The following is a 20,226-nucleotide window of genomic DNA, read 5'->3' as shown; positions in this document are numbered from 1 at the left end:
CTTACTTTCTGTCCCGGTAATCCAGGAGGACCAGGCTCCCCTGTTTCACCCTGATGACAGAGAAAATATATCCAATGCAAAAATCTAAATTTAACAATATGTACTGTAAATTCTGGCCTATAACCCACACTTGTCCACGTCATAAAAAAAAACGAGTCTGTGAGGACCAAAGGTTTATCTCCAGAAATATACAAACATCTACCAATGTGAGTTTATAATATAAAAATTCCAACATTTTGCATTTCATTTGAGACAACCATTTAATGGAGGACAAGGAGCACAGAAAATGGTGGATGGTGCTACAGTGCTGTCCACAAGAAGGAGCCACAGGATTCAGATCCGAGTGGGAGGCTGATGTCATTACAGCAGCCCAATAAATGCACTGCTCAGATAGAAATGGAAATACTTTAAAATGTTGGGTTTTTTTTCATCTCAAACTCATTGGTACATGTATCCTACTAACTTCCACACTATGTATTCGTTCTTGTTTTTGTATGTTTGTTTTTCAGCTTTTGTTATGGGTAGCTTTCTGATTGTTTTATGGTAGTGGTAATGATTTCATTTTATTTGACCATGCATCGGTTTACAATGGAATACATCACATAAATGAATTCACAGTTCTACATGTGTGTATTATAAATAAACTTGCAGTACTCACAGGCTTACCAACAGCTCCTGCATTTCCTTTCTCTCCCTGCAGAATAAAAAAAACTATTTTCTTACAAAGAAATGCAAAATTTACAATTTTATTACACAAAGTCAAACCCCATTTGACTAATTTGAAATTGGTTGTATACATTGAAAATCACTATAGAACTGCCCGATCAAGTTATCACTTCAGCACCATAATGTACTCTTATGAGTTCTTTCTCTTGATTTAGTTGATATTGTGTCTGTTTTCTGTTAAAAGAATCCTACTGTGTATGTGGTGTTGTAGGTGTGGATTGTGTAAGGCCATTTTTACCATGCGTCCTGCTGGGCCACGCTGGCCAGGAGGTCCCACTACACAGTTGCAGTCTTCATCTTCTGCTATTGTGGCTTTTCGAGTCAGAGAACACTGAAGAAACAAGGATAGGCTGTTTGGAACAAGCTCAAAACACATAAAAAATATGAATATTTATTGCATATTTACATATTTATTCACAACCGTTTATTATCTTGTGTATGAGTATTTTAGAATTTTTATGTCCAATCAGGTTTCAGCTTCTATGTGTTGCCATGTCAATGTAATCTGCCCTGGGCCTTCAGAATCCTTAGTGCTGGCCCATGTCACTGAAACACTATTAGCAATCTGCAGGTTTCTTTAGCCAATCAGATATCAAATTCACTTCCAACCAGTAACATCAGCATTTTTTCTGTATTCTGATTGGTTGGTCCAAGCAAAAGAGTTCAACAAGCCAAGTTCAACCAACAATGGCTGACTGAGGAGAAGATGTATTTGACTTAAAAGTTTTTATATTTTGGATTTTATAGTTATGATAGGTACCAAATGCAATTACATCATTACTTCCAACACTGCATATTAATTCAATGATTTCTTTTTTAGCTTATCAGATCAGCAACATCCCTGCTTTTTAGAACATCTGACTGAATTTGGAAGCACTGATGAATAAAATATTAGAGATATTGGGAATGTCATTTCACTTACCCTTTCATCATCCTGAGAACCATCGGCAAAAGAGAATAAGAAAGTAAGAGAAGGTTATTTTCAGGATAACTTCATGCATAAGTATAATCCCTGGATGTGGAACTTTTACATGAGTGCACAGGTTAAAGGTTTTTACCACAGAGAAGATCTCGCAGGCGGTCTCTCTCTCGCTCTGAAGAGGATCGCAGTAGAGACGTAATTTCTGAATCTCCATCTAAATATCATCAGAAACATGCCTTCATCATTTTGATTGACCCTATTAAATATATCACAGATTTTTGGTCAGCTAATATATATATTTTTTCTTCCTGATTCATCAAATGTCGGTAATAATTCATAAAGCATGGTTTAAAAAAAATAATCCCACAATTTTTATATTTTATGCTTTAGGCATTGAGATTTCGCACTTTGTTCGGGGGTTCTTCCACGCACCAGTCGCTGTAAGCACTCGTTTCCTCTGTTCTTCGATCATCTTGCATTATCATTCGAACTCATTCAATCCCAGCCAAGACAACCCTTTCAGTACCAGCCATTTTAGATGATTTTGACTGATCTTTCAGGGCACACCAAAAATTGTGTTCCATGGCTACATAAATGGAACCTACCAAAAGAAAGATTAGACTCCAGGCTTTCATCAGGAAAAAAGTTGGTTTCCACCTTTGTCTGTTCTTTAGTAATCAGCAGTATAACATAGGTAAGTTTCAGGAAAATATTAGTTCCCGACTAGAAAAGGGAGAAAACCAACTTTTTGTGAAAAGGTACATTTCAAGTATAACTTAGACACAAATATCTGAACAGAAAAGGTATACAAAACTGTGGTGAGACGAGCGATGTTGTTTCGTCTAGAGACAGCACCACTGAGGAAAAGACAGGAAGCAGAACTGGAGGTAGCAGAGATGAGGATGCTGAGGTTCTCATTGGGAGTGACCATGATGGATAGGATCAGGAATGAGTACATCAGAGGGACATTACATGTTAGAGGCCTTGGAAATGAAGTCAGAGAGGCCAGACTGAGATGGTTGGGACATGTCCAGAGGAGAGATAGTGAATATATTGGTAGAAGGATGCTGCATTTAGAGCTGCCAGGTAGGAGGCGTAGAGGAAGACCAAAGAGGAGGTTTATGGATGTAGTGAAGGTAGTTGGTGTGAGAGAGACAGATGCAGAAGACATGGTTGGATGGAAGAGATTGATTTGCTGTGCGACCCCTGAAGGGAAAAGCCAAAAGAGAAAGAAGAAGAAAAAGTAATCAACAGTAGAACATAGGCAAGCTTCAGCAAAATATCAGTTCTCAACAAGAAAAGGGAGAAAAAAGGATAGGTACATTTCAAGCATGACTTTCACTTTGACACAAATATAGCCAAATATATTTAGCTGAATTATCTAAACAACGATGCCATAACATAAAGAACACAAAAATTGTTGTTTACACCAGTATAAACACATTTTACAAATATAACATCATGCACTAGTTACAATTTTCACATTTGTAACTGAAGTGTGTGCGAGTGTGTCCTTCAATGCATATCTTCATTCACACAACAAGCTTTTATAACATACACTTTTGCCACCTTGTGGCCGTATTTTTCAGCGTCAAACTGGAGCAAACATGCTGTCCTCCATTGTGGAGTTGCATCATCACCTCTTGTAATGATGTACTATAAATGACTCCTTGAGCAAATGAGTTAAATACAGTACTGATTTTTCAGTATTTTGTACAAAGACTGAGATGCTCAATGGAGTCTCTCTTTTGCGGTATTTTAGATTCATTCATTCATTCATTCATTTTCTACCGCTTTTCCTCACAAGGTTTGCGGGGGTGCTGGAGCCTATCCCAGCTGTCTTCAGGCGAAAGGCGGGGTATACCCTGGACTGGTCGCCAGACAATCACAGGGCACATATAAACAACCATTCACACTCACATTCATACCTATGGACAATTTGGAGTCGCCAATTAACCTAGCATGTTTTTGGAATGTGGGAGGAAACTGGAGTACCTGGAGAAAACTCACGCATGCACAGGGAGAACATGCAAACTCCACACAAAGATGGCCGAGGGTGGAATTGAACCCTGGTCTCCTAGCAGTGAGGTCTGCTCGCTAACCACACGACCGCCGTGCAGCCCTACTTTAGATTCAACATTATGATTTGTACTTACAGGTACAGTAACATCTGTTCCTCGCCTTTTTGCCACTTGTGTCTTTCCGTTGATATAAATGGGCTCCACTGGCTCCAAAGGTATTTCCTGGATGCGTTGATCGTCAAGGAAGCTGGTGACCTGGCTGGGCCTCACCAGGATTTTCAGCTGATGCCACATCCCATCATACAGAGCCTGATGGCGTTTACAAAAAAAAAAAACTTGGCTTGACCAAAATCAAACAATAATCAACCGCCTTGACCTGCTCTATATGACAACTGTGATAACAGTGGTATGTCAATAGTACTCTACTCATGTTCTTATCATTTTTAATGCATGGGTTTCAGTGTGGATTATGGTAATGGTAATGGTTTAATTTCATTTGAACATGCATCAGATTACAATTGAATGCATCACATAATCAGTTCACAGTTCCACATGTCCAAAAGGAGTAGGAAGAAACAAAGCTTATTAAATCCTACCCCTCCATCTGGTACTTTTACAATCAGTAACTGTTACATTTGTTCACTTCCTGCTTTCCATAATACAGTTTGTTTTTTTATTTTTTTTATTTTTAAATTTTGTAATTTTATGTCCCGTACTGAAGTACGAGGTGATATGACCATACAATGATATAATGTGTACCATAGTAAGTGTCAATATTGTGATATATATAGCACATCATGACTGGTTCAAGACAAGACTGGTTCTTCATCCTTGTATTTAGCAGACATCAATTGCTTGTATTGTTTCTTGAATTGTCTCATCGTTGTGCATTGTTTGAGTTCCTCACTCAATCCATTCCATAGTTTGATTCCACATACTGAAATACTGTGGCTTTTTAACGTAGTCCTAGCATATAAGTGTTTCAAGTTTAGTTAATTTTGGGAAAAATATGATTGGAATTTGCAATGAAAGCTGTGGGCGGAGTGAAGCGTAAGAAATAAACAGATAGGTCCATGACCAAAGGACCATTGCCCCAGAGGTTGTCATTCAATCTGATCAATTGAAGGCAAAAGGTTCAGAGCTTTAATGGGAAAACAATTGCATAAACGGACATTACTCAATTTTAATTAAAAATAAATAGAGAAATTGTGGTGTAGAATAGCACGAATAATGATGAATGATCAGCATTCACGGATGCCAGAGAAGGGCTCCAAGAAAATGTTTCTAAACCACGACAGTATATTCCCCTGGTGGAAACTTGCTGGTGGCTGATGGACTTGGAACCCATGCCTCTATTTCCATGGCAGTTTGAGGTAATAACATATCCCGCCAGGTTATTTTTTCCAAATGTACACACCCCCTCATTCCTAACACACCTAGACCTCAATGTGCAGCATTGAACAGGGGTGCAATTATGTTTTTTTGCCCTTGTTTGATTTGATTCATTTTGATGCGGTGCACAGTGGTAGGCTGTGGTTTGTCATTTTCAGATGATGGGGGAACAAGTGAAACAATACCTGCTCTGTGTTCTTGTCCTTCTGTGGGTTTAAGCCTTGAAAAAAAGACAGTAAAGTAACAAAGTGACATATTTCTGGCCTAATCAGAACATACTAACTCCTTATTTCTAAAATCACAAATACTTCAACTTGCTGATATAGTTCATCTTCAAACAGCTAAGATAATGCATAAGGCTAAAAACAACCAGTTCGCAAAAAATGTCATCCAATACTTCTCTACAAGAGAGGAGAAATATGATCTCAGGGAAGAAGTACATTTGAAACACTTATATGCTAGGACTACGTTAAAAAGCCATAGCATTTCAGTATGTGGAATCAAACTATGGAATGGATTGAGTAAGGAACTCAAACAATGCACAACGATGAGCCAATTCAAGAAACAATACAAGCAGTTGATGTTTGCTAAATACAAGGATGAAGAGTCTTCAACCAGTCATGATGTGCTATATATATCACTATACTGACACTTACTATGGTACCCATTATGTCATTGTATGGTCATATCACCTCGTACTTCGGTACGAGGTACATTATTTTAAAAAACAAAAAACAAACAAAAAAAACCTTAAACTGTATTATGGAAAGCAGGAAGTGAACAAATGTAACAGTTACTGATTGTAAAAGTACCAGATGGAGGGGTAGGATTTAATAAGCTTTGCTTCTTCCTACTCCTTTTGGACATGTGGAACTGTGAACTGATTATGCGATGCATTCAATTGTAATCTGATGCATGTTCAAATGAAATTAAACCATTACCATTACTAAACTTAAGTGTCTAACTTCACCCACCTGAAGTCCCAAATTGAAGACAATCTTCTGCTCCTTGTTGGCGATGCTCGTCGTGGTGAAAGTGACAGTTTTGTCTTTCCCGTTCAAGCTCACCGCAGCTTGGATCTCTTTGTCTTTGGACAGCACTCTCCACAGGTCAAAGTTTAACTTTTCCGAGATCCCCTTCAAACGGATGGTGGCAACAAAAACATAAGACGGAGGAAGGCCCTCTGGGAAAATCTCTCTAGTGAAAAGATATGCATTGTATTACGTATAGTTGAGTAGAAATAAGTAAAAACATTAGTGAACCGTTACACCCCTTCAGTGAAATTAGATGCAAATCAGACACGATACCTGGTTTTCTCAGTAATGTCACTGGCTGTGGTAAGACCAAAGGCTGACTCGGACACTAGAGAACCAGGAATTTTTTTAGCTTTGGTCTGGATGTTCATTCCCACCATTAACTCAAAGCCTTTCTCATCTCGAGATGCCACGGGTATTCTTGTGGGACACACAGACTCTAAAGGGAAAATGGTAAATAAATTAGAGAGCTACAGTGAAGAAAATAAGTATTTGAACACCCTGCTATTTTGCTATTTCTCCCACTTAGAAATCATGGAGGGGTCTGAAATTTTCATCGTAGGTGCATGTCCACTGTGAGAGAGATAAACTAAAAAGAAAAATCCAGAAATCACAATGCATGATTTTTTAACAATTTATTTGTGTGATACAGCTGCAAATAAGTATTTGAACACCTGAGAAAATGAATGTTAATATTTGGTACAGTAGCCTTTGTTTGCTATTACAGAGGTCAAACGTTTCCTGTAGTTTTTCACCAGGTTTGCACACACTGCAGGAGGGATCTTGGCCCACTCCTCCACACAGATCTTCTCTAGATCAGTCAGGTTTCTGAGCTGTCGCTGAGAAACACGGAGTTTGAGCTCCCTCCAAAGATTTTCGATTGGGTTCAGGTCTGGAGACTGGCTGGGCCATGCTAGAACCTTGATATGCTTCTTACGGAGCCACTCCTTGGTTTTCCTGGCTGTGTGCTTCGGGTCGTTGTCGTGTTGGAAGACCCAGCCACGACCCATCTTCAATGCTCTGACAGAGGGAAGGAGGTTGTTCCCCAAAATCTCACAATACACGGCCCCAGTCATCCTCTCTTTAATGCAGTGCACTCGTCCTGTCCCATGTGCAGAAAAACACCCCCAAAGCATGATGCTACCACCCCCATGCTTCACAGTAGGGATGGTGTTCTTCGGATTGTACTCTTCATTCTTCTTCCTCCAAACACGCTTATTGGAATTATGACCAAAAAGTTCTATTTTGGTCTCATCTGACCATAAAACTTTCTCCCATGACTCCTCTGTATCATCCAAATGGTCATATGCAAACTTAAGACGGGCCTTGACATGTGCTGGTTTAAGCAGGGGAACCTTTCGTGCCATGCATGATTTCACATCATGACGTCTTAGTGTATTACCTACAGTAACCTTGGAAACGGTGGTCCCAGCTCTTTTCAGGTCATTGACCAAGTCCTGTCGTGTAGTTCTGGGCTGATTCCTCACCTTTCTTAGAATCATTGAGACCCCACGAGGTGATATCTTGCATGGGGCTCCACTCCGATTGAGATTGACCGTCATGTTTAGCTTCTTCCATTTTCTAATGATAGCTCCAACAGTGGACCTTTTTTCACCAAGCTGCTTGGTAATTGCTCCGTAGCCCTTTCCAGCCTTGTGGAGGTGTACAATTTTGTCTCTGGTGTCTTTGGACAGCTCTTTGGTCTTCGCCATGTTACAAGTTAAAGTCTTACTGATTGTATGGGGTGGACAGGTGTCTTTATGCAGCTAACGACCTCAAACAGGTGCATCTGATTCAGGATGATACATGGAGTGCAGGTGGACTTCTAATGGGCAGACTAACAGGTCTTTCAGGGTCAGAATTCTAGATGATACACAGGTGTTCAAATACTTATTTGCAGCTGTATCACACAAATAAATTGTTAAAAAATCATGCATTGTGATTTCTGGATTTTTCTTTTTAGTTTATCTCTCTCACAGTGGACATGCACCTACGATGAAAATTTCAGACCCCTCCATGATTTCTAAGTGGGAGAAATAGCAAAATAGCAGGGTGTTCAAATACTTATTTTCTATAGCATTTGGCGTTCACACTATAGGACAAAAATGACAAATGTCGAAATATTCTGACCTTCGCAGAGTTTCTGTTCCATCGAGTCTCGGATACGATCAATGGTTGTGTAGTCCTCAGCGTACAGAACATAAGCGGAAGATGGTTTGTTGGCAATGGAAACTAACTCAGAGTTAGCGATCTCATTCCCAACGCCTACTGCAAACACTGTAATGCTTTGAACGCGTGCCTCCATGCTGGCATCCACCTAGGAACCGAGCAAGTTCGTAATCTGAATAGCACCTAAAGAATAGACAGAATACAGCCATTAAACAGTCAAATAATATTTACTACATCATCCTGGGATTTTCCATCCGTGACCACCACGGCGATGCGGTTCTTGACTGGGCTGGTTCGCTGGGAGGTGGAGAACACGTGGTCCACAGCGAACCGAATGGCTCTCCCCGTCTACAAAACAGACAGAGTCAGTTTTAGAACAGGTCAAGTCAGGTCAAAATTGTATCTGTCTTGTTCATTTAGTTCATGGGGTGTATTTTGGTATATTTGTAATCCAACACATACTGTAGATATGCTAATATGTTACAGTATATACAGTGTATTTCAAGAAAAAACTTCGATGCCACTTATCCTCACTAGGGTTGCTGGGGGTATGCTGGAGTCTATCCCAGCTGACTTGAATTGCGGGGCACTTTTAGACAAACACACTCACTGGACAATTTACCCTAACATGCATGTGGGAGGAAGCTGGAGAACACACCAAACACCACACAGAGATGCCCAACAGAGGTTTGAATCTATGGAGGCAAACATGCAAACCACTAACATGCAAACATGCAAACACAATCACAAACTTAGCTTTGTGATACAGTTGGAAAAGTATTGATAAAACATAAAATAAAAAAGTATTAATAACAAAATATATAACTCTTTTTTCCCATTTTTGCTAGAGGGGTTCCAATTATTTGTAATATCTTCTTAAATAATCTTCATAAATATTATGTTATTCACATAATATTACAAGTACAAATAGTAACATTTATTTTTTTAACATTATTTTAGCTCATAATATTACTACATTATATAATATATAAAATATACTTAATATATTCTCATTTAGTTAAAATTGCACCCTTTTTTCTTATTACAATGCTACTTTTTTCTCATAGTACTTTAAAATTTTTCTTGTAAAAATAAAAGTTTTTTTGTTTGTTTTTTCCAACTATTTCTCTTTCTCTCTGAAAATGTTCCTCGCAATTATGACTTTATTCCAATAATATTTTAACTATATTCCTGTGACCTTTTTTACAACCTAACCTTTGGCTTTATTCTATTTTCTGTTCATTTTTGCTGTTGTTGTTTGTGATGTGTGTTTCAATTACTCAAATACTTCTGATTAGTATTTCTGATACTATTGGTACTATTTGATACTATTGATATTTGGATAATGCCCACTCCTAGTGCCCCTGGTGCCTACCTGTGTGTTCCCTCCCATGTAAGTGATGGCTTTTATGGCCCGGATGAGGTCTGCGGCATTTTGGTGTTTTCCCAGAGGGATCTCCAGTCGAGGATTGTCACTGTACTGAATCACGGCCACCTTTGGTAGACAAAGACAAAAATGTTGTCCTCAATCAAGACACCAACGCTCAGTGATGAGCCATGTTGCAGAAAACTGACAAACAGTCTTTGTCACAGTTTTAAAGGTTTCACTGTACAGTATATAAATGTTCATCCACATACCTGTGTATAGTGGGAACTAATGTCAAACTGGCTGGTGATGTTGATAAGCCATTGCTTGGCGGTGTCGAAATCTGCAACGCCGACACTCCACGAACCATCAACGATGTAGACCAAGTCATTGACCGCTGTGCTGCACCCTTACAAACACACGCAGACATGAACAGGAATAAGGGGACTAAGAAGTGATGTGTGTCAACGTCAGCTCGTAGAGTCGACTGTTATCTGAGTTCTAGCAACAGGTTAGCAATATAGAGAGTGGCCGACAGCAGCTCCTGTGAGAATGTTCACTGCATGGGTCTAGAGTTTCTGTTCCATCTAGTCTCGGATACGATCAATGGTGGTGTAGTCCTCGGCGTACAGAACATAGGCGGATGACGGTTTGTTGGCAATGGAAACTAGCTCAGAGTTAGCGATCTCATTCCCAACGCCTACTGTAAACACTGTAATGCTTTGAATTTGCATTTTGCAAAAGACAACCCCCTTCAGTACCAGCTATTTTAGACCATTTTCACTGATTTTTCAAGGCACACAGAATGTTGTGGTCGATGTCTATATAAACATGGACTAAGGATCGGCCGATACATTGGGCTGATATTTGTGTTCTTTACTTGAATCGGTATCGGCCAATACGTGGGTGCGTCTCACTGCGGAGGATGCTAGATAGAACTTAAACTACGACAGAAATTTTTTGCACATGGTTGAATATTTATTCCTTTTAAAGTTTATAATGCCGTTTAAATGTGTCTTTAAGACAGCAGAATCCTACTGTATTCAGTGTTTACATTTCAATACATATTTGTTTAAACTTGAGACCTGTAATATTTGTTATCATTGTCATTTTTTCATATTAATTGAGGGAGCAAAAGCAGTATCGGCCACAAATATCGGCCCAGCCATCAGCTAAGGCTGAAAAAAATCGGTATCGGATTGGCTTGGAAAAAAACATATGGGTCGATCCCTAACATGGACCGTACCAAAAGGAAGATTGGACTCTCATCTTTCATCAGAAATTAAAAGTTTGTTTGTACCTTTCACCATGTTTTAGTAATCAGCAGTCAAACATTGGTAAGTTTCAGGAAAATATCAGCTCCCAACAAGAAAAAGGAGAAAATTAGCTTTTTGTGAAAAGATCACCAACACACACAAAAAAGGGTTGTTTAACATCAAAATAACAATTTATTTAAAAATATAACACCATGAAGTATTTACTATTTTCACATTTGCTGTGTGTGTGCGCATGCATTAAAATTTCCCTACAATGCACGCTACACTCCTCCATGGTCTCTCCTCTCCTCCTTCCTGACAAGTGTTTTTTTCCACCCACATAATCTCTGCCAACCTCTTATCAAATGCAATTGTGCCCCCTTGTGGCCATTTTATATATACGTTGTTGGGATTGGTGGTGATAAAAACGTATAACTACGTCTTTGGTATTGTATGAGTTAATGAAGCAATTCAAATGCATCACAAGTCTCTCCTTAAACATTAACATCGCAGTAGGGGAGTATTCTACACTGGTCTCTAGGTGTCAGTAACGTTACATTAACCAGGAAGTACGCTGTCAACGTTAACCTGTCTTATTTATGTCTAAGATGGCTTATTTTCTATTATTATGTCTACTATATTGGGTAATACAAGTCTAAAGGTGACTATAGGGGTGCTATTCATGTCTACAGGGCTCTATTTTGCTTGCTTTGCTATTATATTTTTGATATTTTTGCTCTACTGTATTTGCTATTTGAACATCTATCTATCTATGGTAAAAAATATATATATTTCATTAATTATGAAATATTATTCATTAATTAAGAATCCTACGGTGAAGATGTTCAGTCTGAATGTTGTTGATGTTGGGTGGAAAATGTGGAAAAAGGACTTTTTATTTGAGTGGGAACTTTAAGGTTAGAATATATGGAATTCTAGAGGAAAGGAGGATGTTTTGGAATGTCGAAAATAGATCAATATTCTGAATGTTTGCATGATGGAATGGTTTGAATCAGTTGAGAAATATCAGGAATGTGGAATTTAACTTAATTCATTTTAAATTAAATTACGTTAAATTAAATTGAATTTTTTGATTGATTTTTTTTTCAGTGGGAATTTTTGCATGGAAAATGTGGAATTACAAAAATTCAGGGGTTCAGGGAACTTGAATAGCCATCGTGTCTTGAAGAGCATCAACAACCAGGGCAGACTAAAAATACCCGGAAACATTGCGGAGCAGAAATGAGTGAAAGCACACCTCTAATATTACGTATGACATATTGTGGAGAGCCGTGTTTCCTTTACCTGCTCGGACATCTTCTTCCTTTTCTGCAGCATCCAATGGAATCAGCAACAAAATGAAAGTCCACACTGGCCGGAGCAACATGGCTGTTTAGTAGGGTGGCTCCCCTCAGTGTAGTCCAACTTGGCTTAAACCTTCCATGACAAAACAAAATCACAGCCTAGTCAGTACTTATTGTCTACCCGTCATATTTCTATTCCGCTTGTCTTCTTCAGGGTCACAGCAGCTTGGAGTCTATTCCATCTGACTTTGGGATAAGTCCTGATACTAAAAGCAATCTGATACTTCCATGAAGATTCACATTGGACATTACAGTATGCGATGCAGTCGTCTCTGATGGACCCAAACGTGGGTCCACTGGCCACTAAATAACAACGTGTACGCTATACAGGGATGGGAAAAACTGCAGTATAAACATGGCATCATGGACTGCAGTATGCTGGCAGAAGGTTTAAAGACATGGGAGGATCAGTCCACAGCGCTACCACAACATCTCCTCCCAGGACCTGTTAGCCTTTTCTCATTCTTGGCACGTCTGATGGAATGTAGTATTGTACAATTATGCATCATTTTATACATGAATAATCTGATGACTGACAATGGAACACTGCAAGGTGTCATAACCGCTGTACTATTATATGTACATAGAAAGTATATGTTATATGCTGTACACATGCTTCTGCTGTGTTCAGCCGAGTGGAGCAGACCATTTTGTCTGCAGCAGGGCAAGACTTGAGAACAAAGGCAGTGGTATTATGGATCACCCATCCATCCTTCCGGAAAATGTCTCGTATTCTCGAAAATGTTGAAGACCAAAATTTACCCACACAGTGGACAAGTGGTTAGGACGTTGGCCACACAGTCAGGAAATCGGGAAAACCTGGGTTCGATTCTCTGCTTGGCATCTCTGTGTGGAGAGTGCATGTTCTCCCCGTGCATGCGTGGGTTTTCTCCGGGTACTCCGGTTTCCTCCCACATTCCAAAAACATGCTAGGTTAATTAGCGACTCCAAATTGTCCATAGATATGAATGTGAGTGTGAATGGTTGTTTGTCTATATGTGCCCTGTGATTGGCTGGCCACCAGTCCAGGGTGTACCCCACCTCTCGCCCGAAGACAGCTGGGATAGGCTCCAGCATACCCACGACCCTTGTGATGATAAGCGGTATAGAACATGGATGGATGGACCGTAATTTCCCTTCTTTTCCCTAACTTTTGCTTATTTTCCAGAAAATATCCCTTTCTGTTGAAATCCATAATTTCCCTTATTTTCTGTTGAAGACCAGAAATTTACCAAATTTTCTCCAATTCTTTTTGACTATTTCTATGACATTCTGTCAAAGATCAGAATTTCCTTTATTGTCATACATTTTTGCTTATTTTCCAGAAAATCTCCCTTAATTTCTGTTGAAGGCCAGAATTATGTTGTTTAATTTTCTGGATACTGTCTCTTATTTTCTGTTGAACACCAGAATTTCCATAATTTTCCCCTATTTTCTTTGAATTTTTGGGAAAATTCTATTATTTTTTTAAATGAAACCCAAAATGTTCTTTATTTTCTGGAAAATTTCCCTTAATTTTCAGTTTGAGACCAGATTTTTGTTTTTTACAAAATATTTCCCTTTTTTGTTCAAGACCATTCATTCATTCATTTTCTACTGCTTTTCCTACGAGGGTCGCGGGGGTGCTGGAGCCTATCCCAGCTATCTTCGCGCAAGAGGCGGGGTACACCCTGGACTGGTCGCCAGCCAATCACAGGGCACATATAGACAAACAACCATTCACACTCACATTCATACCTATGGACAATTTGGAGTCGCTAATTAACCTAGCATGTTTTTGGAATGTGGGAGGAAACCGGAGTAACTGGAGAAAACCCACGCATGCACGGGAAGAACATGCAAACTCCACACAGAGATGGCTGAGGGTGGGATTGAACTCGGGTGTCCTAGCTGTGAGGTCTGCGCGCTAACCACTTGACCGCCGTGCAGCCGAAGGCCAGAATTATGTTCTCTAATTGTCTGGATACTGTCTCTTATTTTCTGTTTTTCTATAATTTCTATAATTTTCCCCTATTTTCCTTCCATTTTTGGAAAGTTCCCTTATTTTTTATTGAAACCAGAATTTTCCTTATTTTCTGGATAATTTCCCTTAATTTTCAGTTTAAGACCATTAATTTTAATTTTTTTTTTTACAGAACATTTCACTTTTTCTGTTCAAAACCAGATTTTTCTTATTTTCCAGAAAACATTCCTTATCTTCCCGTATCTCCCTTAATTTTCCTGAATTTTTCTCTTTTTCCTAGTTCATGCACAGTTGCATATATTGTATCATTTTATGGGACAGTTAAGCAATGGCCACACTACATAATCTTCGGCAGACAAATGAGGCGTTCATTGTTTGTGTTATGTTGTTGCAGTGCTGTTGTAGATCTGCCTTGCCAATTTATAAGAGTTCAAAAATACGGTAATCGAGTCATCAAGTGTGGCTAAATCATCATCAGGCGGAAATAGCATCACACAGTGTCTAAAAAAAAGATGACCTGACACAACCGCCTGTCGCATATTCTCTCCTGCATCTTTCTTTGAAAGCATGTCATTCATTACTGACAGGCAGCGAGGATAGGTGGGTACCGACGCGGAATTCCTCCTGACCTCATGCTACATTTGGCAAATCCGTGGCGCTGAGCACAGCAACCACATCAACCACCTCGGCTGGCTTCTGAATCACAGAACATTCCTTGTGCACAGATGTCTCTGACGCCATTTGCCAACCTAATCGGCCTACAGAGACCACTTTCTGTGTATTTCTCACATCCTTCCTGTAAATGTCCTGCTCTATTTTTGGTTAGCGTCGGCGTGTGACACTATCATATTTTCTATTACATTCAGTCAAGGGTGGTTCTAGCGGTTTTGTTGACAAAATGCTCTCCGGTCGAATCCAAGGACGTTTTCCCCGTCTGTGGATATGCCAGCTTCCAGAAAACATGCATGTTGGGGTATTTGGAGTTACTAAATAACTTGTTTATGCGATGTGTTGGTCGGATCGTAAACCCCAGTGATTGACAGGCAATCAATCTAAGCCAATATCAGCTGGGAATTACTCTCTAGAATCCATGCAACCCTGAACTGGATGAGGAATACAGATAAGGGACGCATGACAATGATGCAACAGCCATACAAAGGTTAAGGATTATTATCCGTTTCCTATACTGCTTCCACTCGTTAGGGTCACGGGTGAGCTGGAACCAATCCCAGCTGACTTTGGCGAAAGGTCACTTAGCACATACAGTATATACTACAATCATTCACACTTACTCACAATCGCCTGAGGAAAACCCACACATGCACGGAGAGAATGTGCAACCTCAATGCAGACATGTCCCAACGGAAAGCTGAACCTTCGATATCCTGACGCGCTAGCCAGTAGCTAACCAGTCGTCATACTGTACCGCACTGTACCGTACTTTCCAGACTATATCAAGGCGGTATCCATGTCATTGATATGCATGTAGAATTGTTTTCTGCAGATAAAACTATAATTGTAAAACTCATTAATTCATTCATTTTCTACCGCTTTTCCTCACGAGGGTTGCGGGGGGTCCTGGAGCCTATCCCAGCTGTCTTCGGGTCACCAGCCAATCACAGGCCACATTTAGACAAACAACCATTCACACTGACATTCATACCTATGGACAATTCGGAGTCGCCAATTAACCTAGCATGTTTTGGGAATGTGGGAGGAAACCGGAGTACCCGGAGAAAACCCACGCATGCACGGGGAGAACATGCAAGAGATGGCCGAGGGTGTAATTGTAAAACTATAAAAACATATTTTTCCATGTATTAGTAAGCTGTGTTTTGTGATAAAAATACCTTAAGCCCACAGTTGGACTCAGGTGGCGTATTAATAACACGGCAAAACATGCACCATCTTGTACGCAAACAGCAAGATGCACGCAAATAGACCAAGGTATATAAATAACCAAGGTTCCACTGTTGTGTACATGATGATACATCCAAAGTGCAGATGCCAGATTGTATAATATAAACTGCTTCAAAAATCCTATACAATAACTGTGCAATAAACCTTGTAATAAAAATGCAATAACCTTGCCAATATAACCAACCTGTGGCTTGATCAATATGTACACAGCTGTAAAGAGTGTATATAACTTCTTGATTTGTATCAATTTTATTTAGCAATTTATATTTAAATTAGGAATTTCCCCTTTTATCGCTTAGGGTCTTTTTCCCTTTTCATATGACTTAAAATCTGTATTGTTTGTCCAGAAAATGTGTTTTTTCCGTGGAACCTCATATATTTTGCTCTCCTGTTTAGTTTCCTGCAATTTCCCACATTTTGGCTTTTCATCAAAAATAAAACCTGTCCGGTTCTGCAGGTAACAGTAGCCACTTGGGGTCAATGGTATGGATAACCCACGATGTATTTGGCTTACGGTTTCACTATGCTTTTTGTGATTTTGTCGAAAATCCCTTATTTTCAACTGCAAATGTTGCCAGGTATACTGTAAACCCGAATAAGTTAGCAGAACTCAAAAAAAGTAAGGCAATCAGTTACCACATGTTTTTGAGTTCATGAACTCAAACATTTGAGTATATCAGTGCTTAAATATTTGGAGTTGATATTAGATATACTTTTTAAATTTTGGGGAGCATGTGTAACCTACACATTACAAATCTATCTGATGCAATGGATTTATTATTCTTAATTGATTCTTGGTTTGATTTATTCATGTTTAATAGATACTTTTTTACATTTTAATTAACTACGAGTTAATTATTTTAAGTAGGTTACCGAAATCTGCAAAAAGTTCATATTAATCAAAAATTACAAGTTAAATAAACTGAAAAGACAGATAATGCAACTGGCAATCAACATTAATAAGTAGAACTTTTAAGAACATTTTAAGTTAACTATACTTATATCAATTGATTATTTTGAGCATTCAGATTTACAATGTCTAAAGTTGTATGTCAACTATATTTTTAAATTAATCTTATTTAATATAGCCATAGTTCAATTTAATCAAAACATATTAGTTAAAAGTACTCAAAATGGAACAACGTGTTAAATGAACTTGACATAATTAAGTTGTTAGAACTTTTTTAAGAACTTTGAGTGTGCATAACTTAATTTATTTAAGTACTTTGAACATTCGTGTTTACAGTGTATGTAAATAGGCGGAAGCTGAATTACCAGAAGTTGCAATTAGCAATATCTGACTAATCAATCAAACTGCAATTAACTAACACAGCTAGTGTGTTTTTTAAACTGTGTTTTGTACAACTGTAATTTCCCAATGCTTTATGAGGAAAATCACATCAAATCACGTAAAACAGGAAACGTTGCACCATCACAATTATGATTGTGCACTTTTGCACACACTAATTACGAAGGGCCGTTTTAGACTCACTAACAACGTGTCTTTGAAATACCCAAAGTCATGGGAAGGGACAAATTGAAAGTGCGCTTTTACCCGAAAGCAGAGAACCTCTGTGAGCCATAATGACAGTGGTTCATGTACGCGGTATATTTAGCTTTTCTTCTCCTTGTCCTGATTGATGCTTGCTTACTTGTAACCTAACTCGGGCAAGGACAACAGACATTTCTGCAAGGACAATGGGAAACTTCACATTCAAACAAGTGTAGGCGCTTTAAAGAGCACATCACTAATGTTGTCATATAACTCAAACACTTTTCATTATAGCCATCATAAAATTAGATGTTAGCCTGAAGGACTCTTGCGGATAAAACAGTCGTGAAGTAAATAAGCTTGCTTACCTTCAATGGAAGTACAGTCAAGTAGTAATGACACGTGTGTACTGCAGCTTCAAGTAGTCAAGGTGATTGTGAGGAGAACGTGAGGAGAGTGAAGTACCAGATTAGTAGTGACAGTCCTCCTCCTGCTTGAATGGTAGGAGTGTCAGGGCAAGTCTTTAAACTCTGTGGCCTGCTTCACCACAGCATGAAGCCAGCGTCCCGTGCTGACGTCCACCAGACATGCTGCACGGACCACAGCATAGATTTTTTTTCGGGAAGTTATTTTTTTAGCGTCTATGACCGTCATTTGCTGAAGCTGAAGTGAAGAATGAATGTTGAAATGTGTTGAAATCTATTCACCCACTGAGGATCGAAGCAGCAACCATTGGGTTAGGAGACGGCCACTCAACAACCTGAGCCATGGCATCATGCCTTTTGTTCAATAGGAAAAACATGACACAGAAAATATTAAATTACGGAAATATCCAAGAAATATGTTGAAATCCAGACGCCCACTGAGGATTGAACCAGCAACCACCAGGTTTGCCATGTCACCATGCCGGGAAAAATGACAGAAAATATTAAATTATGGAAATATCCTAGAAATGTGTTGAAATCAATGCACCCACTGAGGATTGAACCAGCAACCATTAGTTGAAATGACGACCACTCAACAACTTGAGCCATGTCACCATACTTTTTTTCAACAGGAAAAAAAGTGACAGAAAATATAAAATTATGGAAATATCCTAGAATGGTGTTGAAATCTATGCACCTACTGAGGATCGAACCAGCAACTGTCAGGTTTGCCATGTCACCATACCTTTTTTCAATCTGAAAGAAATGACACAGAAAATATAAAATTGTGGAAATATCCTACAACGGTGTTGAAATCTATGCACCCGCTGAGGATCGAACCAGGAAATGTCAGGTTAAGAGACTGCCACTCAATGACGTGAGCTATGTCATCATAACTTTATTTTTCAATTGGAAAAAATGACACAAAAATATTAAATTATGGACATATACTAGAATTGTGTTGAACTCAGGATTGAACCAGCAGCCGTCAGGTTTGCCACGTCACCATGCCTTTTTTTCAATAGGAAAGAAATTACACAGAAAACATAAAATTATGGAAATATCCTAGAATGGTGTTAAAATCTGTGCACCGACTGAGGATCGAACCAGCAACCATCATGTTTGCCATGTCACCATGCCTGGAAAAAAATGACAGAAAATATTAAATAATGGAAATATCCTAGAAATGTGTTCAAATCTAGGCACCCACTGAGGATCGAACCAGCAACCATCAGGTTAGGAGACAACCACCCAATGATCTGAGCCATGTCATCATACCTTTTTTTCAAATAGGAAAAAAATGATAGAAAATATTCAATTATGGCAATATCTAGAAATGTGTTGAAATCTAGGCACCCACTGAGAATCGAACCAGCAACCATCAGGTTTGCCACATCACCATACCTTTTTTGAATGGGAAAAAATGGCGTAAAATACTGATTCATGGAAATATCATAGAAAGATGTTGAAATCTAAGCACCCACTGATTTGGGAGTTGAGCTGTCGCTATTCTAGAGACAGGATGTTGCCGCCCGCTCTGAAATAGAGCCACCCAAAAATGAGATAAGTTTCTCTCTTTTTAGGTGAAATATGATGATATCACAGCCAACATCTGCTACTCCGATACAGGCGATACAAGAACGATGAGGTCACTGACCCAACACCGCCTTGTTGATGTCACGTGTCAACGGATAAGCGGTAGAAAATGAATGAATGCTGGAAATATATATTATATATTATTTCATATTATTTAAATGTATTTATTTAAACCTTAATGAACATCTACAAAATGATATTATCATATAATGTTGTATTATTAAAAAAAAAACAATTTACATCGACAAGTCAGGTCATAGTAGATCTTCATTTCTGATGAACGAATCGGCTTTAAGAGCACCTCCGTTTTTTTAACCCGCCCCTCCCCTCGCTCGGGCCGCCACACATCTTGACCAATGACATTCGCTTTTAAACGAAAAAAGACGATGGAAAAAACTCACTAACTCCCAGGTGGCTCCCAACGACTCAAACCGGCTCTTGTTCATTTCATAGAGCCGATTCGTTCGCGACTGACACATTACTAACCGGGTACAACTTGGACAGCTACGTACATGTATTTTTTTAATCAACAAACGTATTTCTGAACAATTTTAACAATGTGGTGTTACAACGTTTTTTG

At 39.0% G+C, this 20,226-nt stretch overlaps 1 protein-coding gene and 1 long non-coding RNA gene across 2 annotated transcripts; both read right to left on the bottom strand.

Moving 5' to 3' along the window:
* Positions 1-4: 4 nt before the first annotated feature.
* Positions 5-1,058, bottom strand: LOC144898506 (uncharacterized). Its single transcript, XR_013627385.1, has 3 exons — positions 965-1,058; positions 659-694; positions 5-50 (listed from the first exon to the last, which is right to left on the bottom strand). It is a non-coding gene; the product is annotated as an uncharacterized LOC144898506 (long non-coding RNA).
* Positions 1,059-1,542: 484 nt separating this feature from the next.
* LOC131109026 (collagen alpha-1(XXI) chain-like) lies at positions 1,543-12,411 on the bottom strand. Its single transcript, XM_078790498.1, has 11 exons — positions 12,192-12,411; positions 9,903-10,039; positions 9,640-9,759; positions 8,496-8,612; positions 8,226-8,412; positions 6,369-6,534; positions 6,036-6,258; positions 3,805-3,978; positions 1,758-1,862; positions 1,649-1,660; positions 1,543-1,602 (listed from the first exon to the last, which is right to left on the bottom strand). The coding sequence occupies exons 1-11, from the start codon at positions 12,271-12,273 to the stop codon at positions 1,543-1,545; spliced, it is 1,383 nt and encodes a 460-aa protein (XP_078646624.1). The 5' UTR covers positions 12,274-12,411.
* Positions 12,412-20,226: the final 7,815 nt, after the last annotated feature.

Source organism: Doryrhamphus excisus, linkage group LG5 (assembly GCF_037039965.1).
Source record: "Doryrhamphus excisus strain RoL-2023G ecotype Guam linkage group LG5, RoL_Dexc_Guam_v1.1, whole genome shotgun sequence".
Taxonomy (NCBI): domain Eukaryota; kingdom Metazoa; phylum Chordata; class Actinopteri; order Syngnathiformes; family Syngnathidae; genus Doryrhamphus; species Doryrhamphus excisus.
Note: the sequence above shows the minus strand (reverse complement) of the source record. Positions and strands in the feature narration are given on the sequence as shown.